Raw genomic sequence first — 18,363 nt, forward strand, 5'->3', positions numbered from 1 at the left:
AGATGGAGGATTCTTAAGAGCCTATATGGTGTATTTATCCATTGCGATTGTAGTACCTGTACTATCCGTATCATCAAGCGCTTAAAGCTCAACTTTGAAGGTCTTCCACTCTATCTTCTTTAGCTCCTCCATTAAAAATGGCAAATCAGAACACTAGTATTAGTGAGACTTCTATCATGCCATCGCCGGCGTGAATAGCCCGAAGCTCCAACTGGACCTAGCGAACAAGAGAAGGGCGGCCACGCGCCGTCATGACAAAAGGGTTGAATCTTGAATCGCAGAAAGCGCGCTAGGTACGCTTGTCTTTGCTGTCGGGCGAGGAAAGTTCGTTGCGATGTCATCGTTACGGGTATGCCATGTACAAGTTGCAATCTGGATGGCATGAGTTGTTCTGTCTGGCAAAGGATGTGTCGAAAGTGAGAAACCTCGTCTCTATGCCCTCTGCTCCATCACTCCAAGCTAGGAAAGGAGAAATGCAATAATGCATTTACAGAAATGGGTCAAAGTTATCCTTCATTATTACAAGGGACCTCGATATAACCTTGTAGCCCTCGGGGGCCATCGACAGAGGACGTACAACGGAACGGGCTATGCCCGATCTAGGAGGACAAGCCAACCACGATACCACCTATGACGGGTGCCGTGTGGAGTCTGACCGAGAACAATAATCTCCTTGAGGATGTTGATCTGGAACGGCTCTTCACCACCCTTAGTGTGAGCCAACCCGCAATGTCAGTTCCTCCGCTCATCGAGATGAGCTGAGCGTGATTTGGAAACGCCCCTTGATAGAACCACTGGTGAAGGTCTGGTGACAAGACAGATCCCGTGGACGTTACAACTTTTAATTCGCTCAAGTTGAAATGTCGCCCTTTATCAGCAACGAAGAGAGAAAGGAACAATAGCATTTGCAAGGTCCCGACGATAACGAGGATCTAATCTCGAAAACCTACCTGGTAGGATCCCTCTGGCTCGTATTTCTGACAGGTATCTCAGTGAGGTTCCAAATACCCTGACCCTGTTACGCGATGGCGTTAAATATTGATAGGAAGAATGCTAAGCAAGAGAGTAGAAATCTCAGCCAAGTAGACTATTGCGCAAGGAGGCCAGAAGTTTGAAAGCCTGAGTATGCATGTATGAACATAAATAGGCTCGATTTTATTTAAGATACCACTGGTGTACGGTAGAATCCAAGACTTACGAGACCCAAAAAGGTACGCCACATGGCACGCCTTCGAGCTCACAGTTCACATGTAGTCAAGCTTTCCGATGGCGTCACCAAGATAACCAGAGAAGTACATAGTACCAGGATGTTGGCTGTTGATATCGCAAGGCCCGAAGAGACTTGTAGGCGTCTCATACTCGACCAGTAGCCCCGTCTTTGGATCGTATTGACCAATACGATTTCCAGGAACAACTGTGACTATGCTTCCCATGACGAAGTAAATCTTCCCGTCGGTGCCAACACGAATTGGGCCTGGCAGAGGCACTAAAGCTGAACTGCCCAAGCTTGGACCCCCGACGACGGTAGACTTCCCAGTCAGGCGCAGCTGTGCGATAGAGATCTCCGTGACCACGCCAGTTTTCGTGTCAATGGTGCCGAAGTTTCCGCTGCCGGTTCCCGTCCACCAGATGATGCCGTCATCGTTGTTCGGATCGACAGCGACACCCTGAGGCAGTGACAAAGGTGTTGGGATCTCATATTCCTTGATCTCCTTGGTATGGACGTCTATGGTGCCAATTCTGTTTCCAAGGAGCTCCGAGAAAGTCATGGTAGTGCCAGGTCCTGGCCGGATGATCAGAGGCGCTGAGAGGATGCGCGGCAGTTCGAACAGGCTGTACTCATAAGTGTCGAGGTCCAGGCGGCCAATAGCATTGAGGCCGATGGCTGTGAACCAGGCTCCACGATCGCGGTTCCCGCCAACATCGATCGTTACACGAATGCCCACAGGTAAATTATCGATCAGAGTGAGGCCAGTCCAGGGGAAGCGATACTCTGTCATGCTGCCGTCGGATGGATCGAGTTTGACCATATTGTTCCCTGCAACCTCAGAGAACCAAAGATTCCCGTCAGCGAGAAATTCCATTCCGCTTGGGAGACCGACTGGGTTCTTGAGCTGAAACCGCTTCTGCTCGCCGCTGGTAAGGTTCACTCGTTGAATGGCATTTCCGAGAATGAGCTCTACCCAAGCCACATCTGGGTGATCGGGGTGGAACTCGGTCTCACAGCCGCCACTCAGGAGAGGCAAGGCGGCGACCTCCTGAATGCCAGCTTCCTTCGCCCTTCGCTGGTGTCCACGCGGGAGGGCTCCAGCAGCGGCTGACGCCGTGACGGCTGACGCCAACGAGGCTGTTGCCACAGCAGCGAGAGCAGTTAATCTCATCTCAAATAAGGCCTTGTCAGGAAACAAAAGGGGGATTGTAGAAGACAGTAGGCCGTAAGAAGATCCTGGGGTGGTGTTCTTTGGATGACCTTGTCTGTTGAGCAGAAAGCCTTTTCTTCCAGGGTTATGACCAGCTTTTACGATACCCTAAATTCCTCTAGATGAAGGACTATGACAGCTCATTTCGCTCCCTCGGCTTTCATGATTAGTCTGGCTATCAAGGAACTAAGAGATGGCGTTCAACACGCTAGCCTTCTTTACTTCCCCACGGGGTTTGCGAGTCCCCCTCAAGGCGGTGACGAAATTAGTTTAAGAGATAAGCTGGGGGTTAAAGAAGTCGACTATGGATCGACAAAGACTTTTACAGATCAGGATAGGACAATTGGAGTAGCTTAAACTTTGCTTCTTCAACATTGCCGAGGATAATTTGTACAGTAGGCTGTATCATTGAACCTGAAGAAAAAAACCGAAGAAACCATTGTTCCTCTCTTGAAGCGCATTGGTAAAGCGAATGAACGTGGACTAAATGATAACCAGCTTGAAACCCTTCTTCAGGGTTTTGAGTCCAAGAGCCAACCGGGATGTGCATGTGAGTCAAGACATGACCCACAGAGTGGTCATGATTATCTTGCGGGATGAATGGCTACAAAGTTCAGTGGTCCCTGTTCCAGGGACCTGGGAGGAATAGGACTACGCAGGTTGAAGCTTTGTGGGCCAACCCCGAGTAGCCGAGGGTATCCGCCACCCTTTTGATGAGATGCAATAATAATACGCTAAAAGAGCTCCGACCGAGCTTTTCATTCTGTACTTGTACATGCTTACTGAATTCGGTCTGTCAAAAGGGAAGCCAACGCCCCACATCCCGGACCATGAAACCCCAAAGCACTAGAATATGACCATTCAGAACTGCGTGTCACATTCGCCCAGGGGGGGCTCTAGTGCTGCACTACACTGGATGAGACATACAGGTTACCAGCTTCCTTGATCGGATCTAGAATTGGTACGTCTGCGTTGTTCCTTCAACTTGAACATGCTACACTTCCATCTTCTAAAACCGGGTTCGGCATAAAGTGGCCCCTCCAACTTGGCTGGACACCCAACATGATCTTGAGGGATTATGCAAGCTTTGTAGGAGTACTCAAGCACATTAATAATACACTAGAGAACTCACACGGGAGCGTCGTGTGTACGAGGCCTCAACCGAATAAAAAGTTGCGGCTTTTCCCATAGGAGGTAAACCTTGTTCTGTTCGATCCAGTCCTGGCTTCGGGGATCCAGCTCAAAGTCGAAGTTCCAGACAAGCTTTGCCATAACAAGACGCATCTCTGCGTACGCGAGGCTATACAGAGACATGTTCAGATAAAGTTTTGTAACTCCTGAGTACTTCTTCCAAGTGTAGATAGAGGTACAATTAAGGGTGTACTTACTTTTTGCCGATACAGTTTCGTGGTCCAACCGAGAATGGCTGGCAGGCATGCCCCTTGTCGCTCTCATATCGCGGGTCTCCTGTCCACCTTTCCGGAATGAACTCCTCAGGGTCTTTGAAGTAATGAGGGTTGTGAAACATAGGCCAATTCCAAACGCCGATGATAGTCTGAACACACACCGAGTTAGCTAATAGATCAATTGCCGTGTAGGCCAAAGAGCGGCGGTAAAGAATCATTGGAGTTTCAAGTCGTCCAGGTAGTAGCCGATCAAAAGCTGCTCTGGGACCGGAGCACATACATTTCCAGGTATAAATTCCTTTCCAATTTGAATACCCTCGGGAGGTGTCTTGCGAGGAATGTTGGTTGGAACAGCAGGATAGACACGAAGCCCTTCGTGGAGGACAGCGAACATGTACGTGAGTTTGTTCACACTAATGAGGTTGATCTCATCCTCGCTTTGAAAGGTAGCCCGAAGCTCTTCGTACATCCTCTGGAGTTTATCTCGATTGGTCGCCAGGAGATATGTAACGCCAGCTAGAGTAGTAGCTGTGGTCTCGGAACCGCCGACGATGAGATTGTGAGCATTTGCATGCAGCTCTTGCTTGGATACACGCTAAAGGAAGAATAAAGCCCGGAATGTCAGCTTCTGTATCAAATATAAACTCGGGGAAATCTGGTATCAGTCCTACATTCTCTTCATGCGCCCTGATCATCGATTCCATGAAATCAGGTCGAGGGTTTGGAAATGCCATTCGTTTAGCAACCTGAGCAACTGTAAACTCGTGGTGTGTCTGTATATCTCTTGCCACCTTCTTGGGTGTCATCATCTTGATCAGAAGATCACTGAAAGGAAATCTGATGACAGCGGTTGAGATTGCAATACCCTTGATATGCATAAAGATTAACTTGACCCAAGGGTGGTACCTTTCTTCATTGAGGCATCCAAAAGGTTCGCCGAAGATCAGATCGCCAGCCATATCAAAGAGCGTCCAATTGTAGTAAGATGTCATCTCGACAGACTGTCCATTAGAACAAGCCTTATGCAGCCTATCCACAAGCAGAGACGCGTATTGCTGGAAGATAGGCTGCTGATTGACCATGGCTTGTGCGGAAAATCCATGTGAGAGTACCTTGCGTAGTCGCCCGTGTCTCTCACGATTTGAACCCACAAGTGTGAGCTTATCTTCACCATGCCAGAAGTCCGGATCTTTACCATTCTCCTGCTGACCGTGCTTGCGATGACCCATGACATCATCCCAGGCTTCAGGATATCCAAAGCTGAGCTGATTCGGGGACACACGGATAATCTCTCCGTATTTCAGATGCAAGTCTAGGATTTTCTTGTGACTCTGGCCCGTGGTCCAGGCGATCGAGAATGGGATCTGTGATATCGCCCATAATTTCGGGCCTGGGTACTTGCTCAGGGGGCTCAAGTACAAGTTGTAGAATGCACTTCCAATAAGATAAACAGCTGTCTGTAGGGACCTATGTGTTATCACTCTTGTGCTGAAATACACGAAGTGTCTCGTTCGTCAGACTGCTCAATACTGGGTCAAGATGACATACTGCAACTACCACAACGGTCAATAAGGAAGTAATGGTTGCTCCTCGAAAGAAGGTAGAAATGAGCGGGGAGGACATTGCGGGTATTCTATAGGCCAGTTTGCTTTGTCGTCAGGTTGTCCTGGAGTCGGGCTGAACGCAATGGGTTGCTGAGGCCTGGGATGGTGAGAGAGTAGGCTTAGCTCAAATGGCGGAGTGGTCTTCTTCTACAAGGGGTCTTTCTTTAAAAGGAGGTCAAACAATGGGTGTCGATCTCTGGTGACCTCGGCTTTCTTGAATTACAATAATCATTGCGAACTGGGGTAGGTGGCCTTTGTCCACTCATTTCAATGACAACCGCCGATCATGTCACTAAGAAATGTACTTGGATATGCTTATGGTTATGGTGTTCGCTGTGTCTCTTCAACCCGTGTCAGAAATACCGTGTATCTCGGCTTGCACCTGATAGATAAATAAATAGACTTATATCTACTTAGTACCCTTTTCATGCAGATCACAATCGAAAGCCGGGGTAAAAAGTAAGCTATACGTCGTTCGGGATATCTAAGAAGCTTGAAGCTCTCTCCGATGAGAAAACCGGGTACATGATTGTATCTTTGTTCTTGTAGCGTTTGGTGTCTTCCTTTATTACTTCTATGGGGCTGGCCGCTTGGGTTGGGCTAGAAGTCGGTGCCGAGGCAACTAGCAGGGTAGAGCAGCAATGTTCTGGTCTGGTCCAATGCGGGCCTCGGGTACCTTCATTCCACAACACAGGCCAACTAGTTTATATACGTACACCGATTGGAGGCACATCAGGATTCGTCAGGTGTGTCTCACGAAAACGTCGTCTGTTGCCTTACCAGCCCCCCAGCTATGGTAGTCGAAACTCCGCTCTCCGGGTTGCGCGTCGTTGAACTCGCAGGCCTTGCCCCAGGTAAGTCATCACGAGGCGTTGTTGCCCTGGCCTTTGTTTTGAATTGGACCATCTGTTCGGAACGGCGGGAAAAGCTTACACAAGAAGCACGATCACACTAGCACCGTTCTGTGGGCAGCTGCTCTCGAGTAACGGGGCGTCAGTTCTCCGCGTGGACCGACCAGGCCAAGCTGACAGCTCGGACATATTGACCTCTTACAAGTCTTCCATCACACTCGACTTGAAAAATAAGAGCTGTATTGGTCTTCTACAAAGCTTACTTGGGCAGGCTGATGTATTCATCGACCCATATCGCCCTGGCGTGCTTGAACGCCTCGGATTAAGCCCCACCACCTTATTGGATGCAAACCCGCGCTTGATCGTTGTACGGATCACGGGCTACCGCCGCGATGGACCATACAAGGATATGGCAGGGCATGATATCAACTACTTGGCAGTATCTGGCGTCTTGAGCATGCTTGGGCCGAACGGACAACCGCCCATGCCACCTGCGAACCTTCTAGGTGATTACGCTGGCGGTGGCCTCGTAGCATTTGCAGGTGTTCTGTTGGCTGTGATACATCGTGGTGCCTGTGGAGAAGGACAGGTTGTCGAAGCGAACATGGTTGATGGCGCATCGTACATCGGGACGATCCCACGTCTGCGCCAGAAAGAGCCTGTTTGGAATGCCCCACGAGGTACCAACCTCTTAGACGGAGGCTGTCCATATTACCGATGCTACGAGTGCCAGGACGATGGGAGCTTCGTCTCGGTTGGTGCCCTGGAAGGTCCCTTCTTCACGCAGCTGCTTAAGGGCCTGGAACTGAGCCCAGACCAGGTTGTGCAGCACGGGATGCGGCGTGAAGACAAGGCGGCCTGGCCGTTCATGGAAGCCACATTGGCGAGACGATTTAAGCAGAAGACAAGAAAGGAATGGGAGCGCATCTTTGGAGGTATTGACGCTTGTGTTTCCCCCGTCCTAAGCAATGAAGAACTGGAATCGGCAGGATATCCACAGCGACCCATGGTGCATCTGACGAAGAGCGCGAGCCTCCCTGTTGATTCGCCGTGGAAGGGTAGGCGTCTCAAGGCTGGCGACGGCGGGGAAGCGATCCTGCGTCAGTGGATGGGCTGGAAGAAGGGAAAGGAGTTTGACATTACTAATGGGATATATGTGGAATTGGGCGCGACTCAGAGTAAGCTGTAAAATGTTGTATAACCAGGTTCTGTAAAGGCACTTCCGCGGTTCCTTCGTGATTCACAAAGGACCTCCCCTAGAGAGAATACATGAAGGAACCTCCCTCGGAAATACTTAAAAAAGCACTCTCAAAGTCAAATTCGGTTGGCACCACAGTGTCAGGCTCAGTCCAGCTGCCAAAAAGGGACGGGCAAGAAATAAGCTCGTGAAGTGGTGGGACTTCTCCATAAAGCTGCTCATCCAGCGGCAGCTCCCACTGGCACTGGACCATGTCTGTTGGGAGCGTTGTTGTTGGCGAGGGGCTGCCCTCCACGGGGTTATTGACTGACAGAGAGGCGCTCGGGCTCGGATACATGCATGCTGCTGCGACCTCACTTGGGTGCATGTCCATGGAAACGTTGTTTGTCAGGGTTTCACACTGTTTCGAGTTGGATCCATCATTCATCATCCACAGTGAGGAGCCTGGGACCCGTAGTCCGGCCTTGGCCAGAATAGATTTTAGGAAACAAACGGCGTAGTCGGCTGAGGAATAGATACTCTGGAGCCTCTGCAGCACGTAGACCGACTGGTAGAGACGGCCAAAGCTCAAATTTCGGTCTTTCTCATCGCCCTCTCTTGAGCCCAACAAGTGGACGAGTGACACAGACAAGAAGGCTGGTACTGCAGTTGTGGTAAGGTATCGAAGCTGGTCGTTCCGCTGCAAGTCGAAAGCCAACTTGATCATCTCTACGGCCGGGTCTAAGGCCATGTCGGTGGGAACGGATCCCCAGTCACCCGTAATTGGGTCTCGACAGAACACTGATGGCCTGCGCAGAGCACCCAGTGCAGCTAGATAGATCATGTGAAGTTGAATCCGATGGAACCGCCCGATATCCTCCTTCCAGTCGGCGGTTTCTCGAGGCAACGGCGGTTCATCTCCGGGAACATACAATACACGAGCGTTTTGCTTCTGGATCCATTCGCATAGTTCAGCCGCACACTGGGCTAGGGTGTTGATCTCGGCACTTGTTCTCTTGGGCTTGAACGGTCCGAGATACTCTGACCCGCCGTAGTATGCACCGACAGAGGTGTATTGAGTGTGTAGGATACGTCCCACAGTGAGACATAGTCGGGCAAGTTCGATGCTCGTTATTGCCGATTCAAGCTTTGAAGCTTGATCCGGGCAAGGAAATTTCGATGAGCGGAAGAAATGGATCAGAGTGGCCGACGGCAGAGTGAGGTCGAAGTCCGCCTCACACAGCATGCTGACATTGTAGTCACTGTCTCGAATTCGAGGAGGGCGGCGAAGACCCAAGGCAAGAAGCAGATCTCTCGTGAAGCAAGACCACCAAATCCGCCTTTGCAAGCTTGCAACCCGTTGTTGTTGTTGTTGCTGCTGCTGCTGCTGCTGCTGTTGTGGAACCCCCGCTGAAGCTGGATCGCGATGAAAACCAGCAACTTGGGCGGTCGTAAGGGCCGTGCCCATCCAGTACCAGGTGTCCTTGTCATCATCTGGAGCATCATACCAGTATGTGATGGCCAGGAGGGATTGAGTCAGCGCTACCCGGTCCCTCTCGTAATTCAGGCTGTACAAGATGCGGACTCGATTAAAGAAGTCCATGCGAGCTGACTTATGTGACGAATACCCCCTCGCCAGGAGATACTCAATATCGACGAATGCAACGGCTACAAACATGATGGCTTGGAATACAAGCAAGCTGATTGGGTTGCGACCGTCGTTTGCCACAACGGCTTCGATGAGCTCCTCAACATCAATAATAGGCATCAACGGGTACACAATGCTGATGAAAACACGGATAAGCTCATCACGCAACTCATCATCGGGTATTTGTAGGCAGCTCTTTGAAACCATGTAGTGCAGGTCTTCACTATCCAGGTGCCTGGGGACAGGCCTGATGTAGCTCGGAAGCCGCAGTGGCTCACCAGTCCCCGGAGGGCAGCGGGGATTGTGATCCAAATGATGGTAGTTGGAAAAGTGTGGATGATGTTGCGGGTGAAATCCTTGAGGCTTGAGAGTTCCAGGCTCTTGTTGAGAACATTGCTGAGATAGTCCAGGTAACGACAGCAGGGGGGATGGAGGGGGACTCTGCAGCCGCGGGATGTTTCCTTCTGGTTCCTCCGACAGTTCGTCCTCGACGTCAGACGGTGGTTTCGATTCCTCAGGAAGCGGCTGCTGTTGTGCTCTCGGCGTTTCCCACGGTTGGCAGTAGATGACAGACACCCCGTACAGCTCCGATTCCCCTTCTGCATCCGCTGTGCCCCCCTTATTTCCGTCGTCCAGTGTCGCCAACAGTCGCCATTCCTCTCCCGCTGTTGCGTGCTGCGAACAACTTTCCTGCACATAGCGGCTGAACCGCCGGGACGCATCGACTGCTTTGCCGTTCCGGACAGAAGAAGGCCTCCGTCCGCGCTGCGATTCCTTGACCTCGCATACGATGTCATCTATGCGGCAGTTTGTGCAGGGCATGCCACCAACGGTCACATCACAGCGCACTTTGCGATTGCGGCAGGATAAGCAGGCTTGTGTGGCTCGCCGCTTCACTGGAGGAGCATGGGAGCAGGCCGGTCGGTTTGGTGACAAAGGGCGCTTCTGGCATTGTGTCAAATCCATATTGGTGGTGATTTCCAACACGCTGACCAAACCACGAGCCGGCTATCGCTAATTTAGGCGATGTCCATAGAGATGTCTGCGGGAGACGGTGGTTTGGCGGTCGGTGGAGAGAGGAAGGGGGTGGGAGGAAGGGATGGACTATTCAAGTAGGTAATGAATCCCGGACTAGCGTTTGGCCCCGTCTCGTTGGTTCTATCCCGCTGCTGGCTTGGAGACAATACAGAACGCAGACTACCTAGCCAAATTGAGGCAAGGGTCCAGGCTACTGACGGTGGTCAACGGATCGCCACTGACGGCATCATTGTATGGTAACCTTTTCCCCACATCCCCCTCCCTTTTCCCCTCGCTCCGCATTCCCTCTTGCACAGTCATCACTGTTTTGGTTCCAGAACCAAGTAGCTGGACCTCTTTGAAATAATAGTCCTCCTGGTGTGCCTGGCAAGCATTTGCAACGTGCCTCAGAGGCCAACCACTAGGTTGCAATAATGCCACAACGACGTACGCAGCTGGGATCTCGTGATAAAGTGGAAATCGAGTACTCGCAATTCTACGCGGCGTGGCCGGTTTAAGCATAGCTGCGAAATAGATCCGCACCCAGGGCTTACGATGCACCAACATAAAATTAGTCGTCGATCACCAGCTTCTCTGCAGCCACTTTGCCCTTGGGCGGTCAAATGGCACTAACTGGTTTAGCCTGAAGACGAGAGTCAGACTAGCACTTGAGGAGGGTCACCTGCATTTCCTCTGGAATCTGGATGGAGCGTGCAGTCGAGGATATGCCGTCCACATCATGTTCAGCGTGGAGAGTGTCAACATGCTGTATGTTTCTGCTCTCCAGTCGTCTGAGAGGACGAGAACGAAGAGATAATGTTGGGTATAATACATGTATGATGTAGATAGCAATCCTTGGTTTGACCTTCAGTTGAACCAGGTTCAAACGGCCATGCTTCCGATTCGTACCTTCAGAGTATCGCCCTTGCCCGGGCCAATGTAGAAGTGATATTCTGATCCGTTCATAGTAGAGTCGCTGGAAAAGAACAACGATAGGGTCTCACACTGTACCAGGCTGCGACCTTGTTACTCGACTTGGAATCCCCCCAGTGCTGCAGTTTGCATGAGGATCTTTCGGATTTGTACGTTCACACCCAGTACGACGTGAAATACAGCATCGCTCTTGGGCGAGATCGGCGGAATTGTATGGACGTGAGGACTGATAACCACTCGTGCACAAGGAATGGTATAGGTTGGAAGTTGGAATTGTCTATTGCGCAGCTACTGATAAGTTCCTTAAGCGAACTCACCGCCATCAACACGGAAGATTTCGCCTGAAGTATGCGTGCTCTCAGGCCCTAGAAGCCAGGTGATCATCGACGCCACCTCCTCAGGCTGTGCGTACTTGCCAAGCACTGAAACTGGGGGAGGAGGTTTATCACCAACCACACTCTTCATCAGAGGCCCGTGAGTTCCTCCAGGAGCCACAACATTTACCCGAATTTGACGAGAGCCATAGTCATGCGCTGCGCATCGGGTAAGGCCGATGACAGCATGCTTCGATGTGGCATAAGGAGCGCAGCCTGGGGCGCCTCTGGACCCTTGGTTCGAAGCGATGTTGACAATGCTTCCTCCATCCTGAATATGACGAAGCTCGGCGCGGAGACAATGCATCATTCCTATAATGAAAGCGAACATCAGTAGAGGTCGTAAGATTATACCTTGACCAAATTTTTATTTCCCACAGGCCGCGTGCATGGTTCGAGAGGGGCATGGCCAGCTTCGGGAAGCGGCCGCAGAGATAGAGAATGCACCATACCGGTGACGTTAACGCCCAAGACAAGATGCCAATCTTCATCCTCAAGTTCGGCAATGGGCTTTTGACCATGGTACTTGCCGACGGTCCCAGCTGCGTTCACAGCACCATCAAGTCGGCCGAATCTTTCAACAGTTGCTTCGATCCACTCATTAACTTTCTCGGCATCGCGTATGTCGACAGAGCTGGTATATACTGGCCAGGATTTGGCCTTGAAGTCTTCCTCTACCTGAGCAAGAGTCGCAGGATTGCTATCTGCGATGCTCAAGCTGGCTCCCCTGCTGGCTAATAGCTTTGATGTAGCCAGCCCAATGCCCTGAGCGCCTCCAGTGACGGCAATCACCTTCCCATTGAAGGCCATGAGGTTGAGAGCTGGTAGGGCCTGCGAACAGCAAGCCTAAAACTGGAGATGTGCGAGTCTGTTTGATGAACTTGGCTCAATTGGAAGCCCAAGCACGTAAGAGCAAATATAATAAAAAGCTACGTCAATAGCGAGGGCTCAGGATTCTCGTTCCGAGGTGTCATTAACATGCCGGGCCGAGGCATCCTCAGTATAAGCTAGGACCATCCGTTTTCTGAATGCCGCGCTGTTGTAGGCTTCCCAGATAATTCATCGCGCGGAACAACCAAACCCTTTCGTCGTCCTGAAGGAGACAGTCGAGGCCAGTGACGGAATGGGCCATGGGCTGATGCAGTTTGTCGAAGAAAGAAAAGGGCGGTATGAAAGGAGATTTCCAAGAGCCCGAGCGGCAAGACCCTCAGGAGCAAAACACCGAGCAAGGTATTGTGGTGAAGGATAGGATAGTGCGATGTCGTCTGCGAATAAATTCACATTGAGCGGTAATTAGATGCCGTACATTATTCCTCGATGACACAGAAGGGTGTGACAACGTTTCATGACCATGTATAAAGCGCACATACCCTCGGCAAACTGGGCTTCCCGTTGACTTTCTATTAGTGGGGTAATGCCTTGTTCGTCTTCCATGAACTTCAGAAGCTGAACTCGTATGATCAGTCTCACAACAACTCGACAATATGGCATACACTGGAGAGACTGCTTACATTACGGGTAAGTGAGTAGGATAAGAGACTTTTGGAGCGCGCCAGTTAACTCGGTGCAGGAGGTGCCCGTGGCATTGCCTTGTATCTAGCAAAGGACCTTGCAGCTAAAGGGTGAGTGACCAGTTCACTGAATTCTGTATGTGACTAATATTTTCCTAGGATGAAGGTAGCGCTGGCCGATTTCAATTTTGAGGGCGCACAGAATGCTGCAAAGGAGCTCAATGCCTCTGGCCACGTTGCCATTGCCATTCAAGTAGATGTAGGAGACTGGGAGTCGCAGAAAACGGCCTTTGAGACAGCGGTGCAGGCTTTCGGTCGGATCAACTACGTATTTCCAATTGCAGGTATCACTGAACGGCCATGGCTGCCTTTCCAACCCTGCGAAGAGAAATATGTAAAGCCGGATTTATCCGTGATGGATGTGAATGCCACGGGTGCATTATACACCTGTGCTCTGGGGGTTCAGCATTTTCTAAGACAGAAGCCTGATAAATACGGCTTTCGAGGAAAAGGTGAGAGGTCATTAAGTCCGCTTGACATGGATCTGACTCAAGATTTGATACAGTCATCATTGTGGCATCTGCTTGTGGCTTTTACTACATACCAAGTCTCCCCGTGTACACGGCCTCGAAACAGTACGCGTCCTATCTTTGCGACCTGAAGCTGCCCTTAGTCCTTAAAATACCTTACTAATCCAAACAGTGCTGTCGTTGGCTTTGTCCGTACATATGGCCGACACTCTACTGCTGAGCAGATCACCATCAATGCAGTGTGCCCCACCATCGTTAAGACCGGCATCTCGGTTGGTGAGTTTTACGATAAGGCAGAAGCAAAGGGCCTGCTAGTAAGCATTGAGCACTTGGTGGAGGGCGTCGAATCTCTCTTGGGAGATTGTCAGACCTCTGGGGAGGCGCTTGAGGCATTGCCTGGTACCGGCGGGCTTAGGATTAAAGAACGAGCGGAGTACACCAATGATGGGTGCCGTGAGAGCGTGGAGATGACCGAGGAAAGGACTTTCAATGCTTTCAAGGCTCTTAGAACTAAGTCGCAGCAGTAAATTGAACTGCCGAAGTGTAAATGACATTTCCAATAGAATCTCAACAAGACCGTCGCGTGATCACACATTATGGAATCCAGCAGTCAATCTGTCCCTTGAGTGGGGATGCGGGAAAGACCAAGCTAGTCCGCAATTGGGTGCCCAAGGCGAGGTTCTCCCAATTTGAGTCTTACAAGTACAACATTCCAGAACACCTCATGCTGAATATCGTTGAAGCCCCTGGGCCAGACGGGCATACTATTGAGATCTATCATCTTGTGAAGAAAGACACCAATAATCGAAAGGCTTCAGCGGCTGTGCTTCATGTTCATGGAGGCGGGTAGACAGCAGTGAACGCTCGCCATGTACCCCTTCTCTAGTCGCCTTTGTCAGAGAGTCCTCCGTGCCTATGTTCTCAGTGGAGTACCGCCTTGCTCCAGAGTGTCTGTATCTAGGCCCTTTGGAGGACTGTTGGACAGCGCCGCAGCACCTCTTGGGCGAGAGTGCAGGAGGCGGACTTGCTGCTGGGCTGGCGATACTTGCCATGAGATCGCGTCCTGTCACCCCTACTGGCGAAACAGATTCTGATCTACCCGATGCTGGATGATCGGACCACGACAGACCATACCAATGGCCTTGCGGTCTTCAGTACGAAAGACATAGTGACAGGATGGAGTGCCTATCTTGGCAATTCCTATCTAGCGTCCGACATACCTGTCACATCTTCGCCCGGACGAATCATTAATGTTACGGGATTACCCCCGCTATACCTGGATGTTAGTCAATTAGATATCTTTCTACATGAGGATGTCAAACCACGGCAACATCTCGATACCGGAATGGAGACAGAGCTCCACGCCTACCCTAGAGTATTACACGCATTCCAACGCTGGGCGCCAGACTCATGCATTGTCAAGAAAGCCCTCGCTAACAGAACACGGGCAATGACTACTTTGTAGCTCTGAAACCAAAGAGTCGGATACAGTGACCCTCGATCTCTGCGAGTTCCTCACTCCACTCGACTCCACAGATTAGGGTTTCCCCGTACAATATCTAGGGTGTTGAGGGCTACTTATCCGAGGCAATCCACATACTGTAGGCATAAAGTACAGAAGTTACCGTATGGACGCTAATAACTAATAATCACCCCAGAATGACCACATGTTCACAAACTCCCTTCAAAAGCTGAAAGGCTGATGCAGTTGGTCCAGAAGACACCATCGCATTGAGATTTGCAAGCGCATCCGGTTGGGGGGTCGCGGACCATTCTAGTGGACAAAATAACATATAATGCAGATGTGGGATTCGTAGTTGAATTACATCTGGGGTAGGAAGGGATGATACGAATACAGGGCGCGACAAAGTTTGACAAGAAGCTGGGGGAAGTGGATCAAAGCTGGGGAAATGGGTCACAGCTGGGATAGCATACCAGCGGGTGTCAGTAATACCCGAGGGGTGGGGAGAAGGTCTGATCACCTTTAGGTATATTACCGAGGAGAATTAGGCGATTGACATTCCTTTGTCTGACCTCATCCCTAGAACGGAAAGCAATTGATATAAATGGGGTTGTGGCACGATATTAGTTAGGAAGACTTCACACGAGAGCTTACACGGCGGCGGGAGGCTAGACTTAATAGCTTCAGTTAAGATAGTAACCGAGGGATTGGATTAAATTAAGCAATACACTCGACACATTGTCTGCAACCCATTGCTGTGACGGCCCTGTGCAGGAGGTGTCTAAAAGTATTTATATTTGCAGAGTCCTGCCGCTGTTTTCGGATCATTTGTTGTCCAGACAAGGAGAAAACTCAGTTTTCATTCAGAACTCATTACCTCAATCCGGGACCATGTCTGTGGCCGAGGACAATACCAAGCCAGCTGCCAAGCATGAAGAATCCAGTGAAAATACTTCGGATGATATGCCTGTCATCACAGGCTTCAACAGGCGGGTTTTGTTTATCCTGGTCCTACTGGGATTCGGCTCCGCTTCTATGGGATATGCCGCCTCTATCATCGCTACGACTCTAACTCAGCCCTCGTTCTATGTCAAGCTGAACTTGACCAATGCAACAAACTTGACTGCACTGATTGGTGCTACAAATGGCCTCTTCTACACCGGAGGAGCCTTTGGTTCGATCTTCAGTGGCTATGTTGCTCATAAATACGGCCGAAAAATAAGTGCAGGCGCGGCAGCTTTGACAATCCTCATCTCGAGCGCGATCATTTGTGGCTCGACTCATATAGCCATGTTCATCACATTCCGGTTCTTCCAAGGATATGGTTGCTTCAATATGATGTCTACTATTCCGATGTGGATGGCCGAACTTGTTCCCCCGAAGAAGAGAGGCATGCTGGTCCAGATCCATCCAGCGATGATCAACTTCGGTTACGTTGTTGCCTCTTACACCGGAATAGGGTTTTACTACTTCCATGATCCTAGTAACAACCAATGGAGGGGCCCAATGGGCCTTGCTGGGTTCTTCCCTTTCCTGTTCCTCCTCGGCATCTACTGGATCCCCGAGTCCCCACGGTATCTTTTGGCCAACGACAAGACAGACGCAGCCTGGGAAATTCTTCGTCAACTTCACTCGCACCCAAGGGACCCGGAACACCTCTATGCGAAGAAAGAGCTCTACCAGATCCAGCAACAGATGCAGTTGGATAAGGAGTTCTCTGCACCGACCGGTTTCGGGAACTATGGAAGGATCGCTATGAAGAAATCTCTTCGAAACCGGGCTCTTCTTACCATGTTCGTGACCTTCGCCCAGATGGGGTCAGGCGCGCTAGTGATTAACAGTTGGTAATCCAAGAGTTGATGCCGGAAGACATGATACTGACGAGAATTTCAGATTATGGAGGCTTAATCTACAAGAGCCTTGGCTTCGGCGAAGAGGATATACTCCAGTTCCAAGGCGGCTACCAACTCTGTGCCTGGGTCATGAACACAGCCGGCATGCTGACCATTGATTTATTCCCAAGAAATAAGCTCATGTCGTTTGGTTTTGCTACCATGGTCGTCACCGTCATTATTGAGACAGCCTTGCAGAAGAATTTCCTTGGTACCACTAACCAGACGGGATTGAGCGCCTGTGTCGCGTTACTTTTTCTCAACGTCACATTATACGGTCTCTCCGTCGAGGGCGTTGGCTTCTTGTATATTGCTGAGATCTGGCCCTCGTACGCGCGCACAGAGGGATATGCTCTGGGCATGTTCTCTCTCTGTGTATCCAGCATCATTTGGACGCAGGCCGCCCCAACAGCATTTGCAAACATTGGATGGAAGTATTATATCATCTTTATTGTTGTGAATGCAGTTGCCTCGGCGGTGCTGTATTTCGTTCCGGATACTCGGGGCAAACCTTTGGAGGAGATTGCCGCTCTTTTTGGCGATGGTGACCAGGTTGCCGTTTATCAAGATGGAATACAGTCTGAGAAGCTTAGGGAACCGCACTGGGGCGAACATGGGATTGATCCTTGACAATCTGCAGACGAGTATTTGGGGAAGCCGGCCAAGCTATGACCTGCGGAGATTGAGATTCTGCAGCTGTCGGTACTAGTGGTTTGCGACTGTCTCTTCCTAATCTCATATAGATCAAACTCCTTGTCCCATGAATGCGCGCAGTTACCGAAAGTACATCAGTGGTATTACGTTACCTTCCGGGTCGAGTAATGGCTGAGCTAATCACCTAGCAAACAATCAAGTTTCCAAAGGGGTCATGTGCCAAGCCATCTACCGCTCCCAGTTCATGAGTTCATTATTGTGTCGGCAGCTCGGAGCCTTTATCTTGACTATTCTGCGCGGTTTGTTAGCTACAAAGAATGCCAAGACTAATAGGTGCCAGGCTGTTGGCCATACTGGAGGCCTTAGAGATCCAGGACTATAGATCAGACCATAACAATCGTAAGGATAACTCCATTCTCTAAATACAGTCTGGTCTCGAACCAATAGGCTGCAGACCGCCCAACACCACTGATGAGAAGTCGCCTCGAGAAGGCATTAAAACTTTAGTCAAGAAGCGAGCCCTCCCCGCGGACTAACCCAGCTCTCCACACACACCATGTACTTAGCTGTTCTGAAAGCCTCCAGTGCAAGATTGTGTCTAGGGAGTAGTTGCCGAGGGTATCATGCTGAGGAATGAGAGGATCCGAGGACGGCAGCTCTGGAAACCTTTGGGCACTGCCTGTTAAAATACAGCCAGGAAGTGTAGGAAATCAAGACTACCATATTGATAGAGAGAGAAGTGCTTTATCTTGTGGTCGAAGGGATAGGCTGTGAAGAATAAAGTTCAAGATAGGCTGATGACAATAGTGACAGGCAATTGGTCTGTCACGTCGGAATGCCATATGGGAGTGACGGATTGGCAGGCAATGGCAAGAGGCCACTGG

The 18,363-nt window shown here is 50.5% G+C and overlaps 7 protein-coding genes across 7 annotated transcripts; 3 read left to right on the forward strand and 4 right to left on the reverse strand.

The window, feature by feature from the left end:
• Positions 1-1,244: 1,244 nt before the first annotated feature.
• Positions 1,245-2,381, reverse strand: E0L32_002999 (uncharacterized protein; the record flags this gene model as incomplete). Its single annotated transcript, XM_031137251.1, has 1 exon — positions 1,245-2,381. The coding sequence occupies one exon, from the start codon at positions 2,379-2,381 to the stop codon at positions 1,245-1,247; it is 1,137 nt and encodes a 378-aa protein (XP_030999609.1).
• A 1,167-nt stretch (positions 2,382-3,548) lies between these two features.
• E0L32_003000 (uncharacterized protein) lies at positions 3,549-5,449 on the reverse strand (the record flags this gene model as incomplete). Its single annotated transcript, XM_031137253.1, has 5 exons — positions 3,549-3,720; positions 3,809-3,975; positions 4,107-4,421; positions 4,498-5,283; positions 5,375-5,449. 5 exons carry the CDS (start codon positions 5,447-5,449, stop codon positions 3,549-3,551), a joined length of 1,515 nt encoding a protein of 504 aa, XP_030999610.1.
• Positions 5,450-6,223: 774 nt separating this feature from the next.
• Positions 6,224-7,470, forward strand: E0L32_003001 (uncharacterized protein; the record flags this gene model as incomplete). Its single annotated transcript, XM_031137254.1, has 2 exons — positions 6,224-6,284; positions 6,428-7,470. 2 exons carry the CDS (start codon positions 6,224-6,226, stop codon positions 7,468-7,470), a joined length of 1,104 nt encoding a protein of 367 aa, XP_030999611.1.
• Positions 7,471-7,537: 67 nt separating this feature from the next.
• Positions 7,538-10,072, reverse strand: E0L32_003002 (uncharacterized protein; the record flags this gene model as incomplete). Its single annotated transcript, XM_031137255.1, has 1 exon — positions 7,538-10,072. The coding sequence occupies one exon, from the start codon at positions 10,070-10,072 to the stop codon at positions 7,538-7,540; it is 2,535 nt and encodes an 844-aa protein (XP_030999612.1).
• A 1,287-nt stretch (positions 10,073-11,359) lies between these two features.
• Positions 11,360-12,240, reverse strand: E0L32_003003 (uncharacterized protein; the record flags this gene model as incomplete). Its single annotated transcript, XM_031137256.1, has 2 exons — positions 11,360-11,742; positions 11,883-12,240. The coding sequence occupies 2 exons, from the start codon at positions 12,238-12,240 to the stop codon at positions 11,360-11,362; spliced, it is 741 nt and encodes a 246-aa protein (XP_030999613.1).
• Positions 12,241-12,914: 674 nt separating this feature from the next.
• Positions 12,915-13,998, forward strand: E0L32_003004 (uncharacterized protein; the record flags this gene model as incomplete). The annotated part of the gene is made up of 5 exons (XM_031137257.1): positions 12,915-12,948; positions 13,001-13,052; positions 13,101-13,453; positions 13,507-13,576; positions 13,644-13,998. 5 exons carry the CDS (start codon positions 12,915-12,917, stop codon positions 13,996-13,998), a joined length of 864 nt encoding a protein of 287 aa, XP_030999614.1.
• Positions 13,999-15,824: 1,826 nt separating this feature from the next.
• E0L32_003005 (uncharacterized protein) lies at positions 15,825-17,455 on the forward strand (the record flags this gene model as incomplete). The annotated part of the gene is made up of 2 exons (XM_031137258.1): positions 15,825-16,777; positions 16,852-17,455. 2 exons carry the CDS (start codon positions 15,825-15,827, stop codon positions 17,453-17,455), a joined length of 1,557 nt encoding a protein of 518 aa, XP_030999615.1.
• Between the last annotated feature and the right edge of the window lie 908 nt (positions 17,456-18,363).

This window comes from Thyridium curvatum, assembly GCF_004353045.1.
Source record: "Thyridium curvatum strain D216 chromosome Unknown NODE_12_length_601061_cov_81.036774, whole genome shotgun sequence".
NCBI lineage: Eukaryota > Fungi > Ascomycota > Sordariomycetes > Thyridiales > Thyridiaceae > Thyridium > Thyridium curvatum.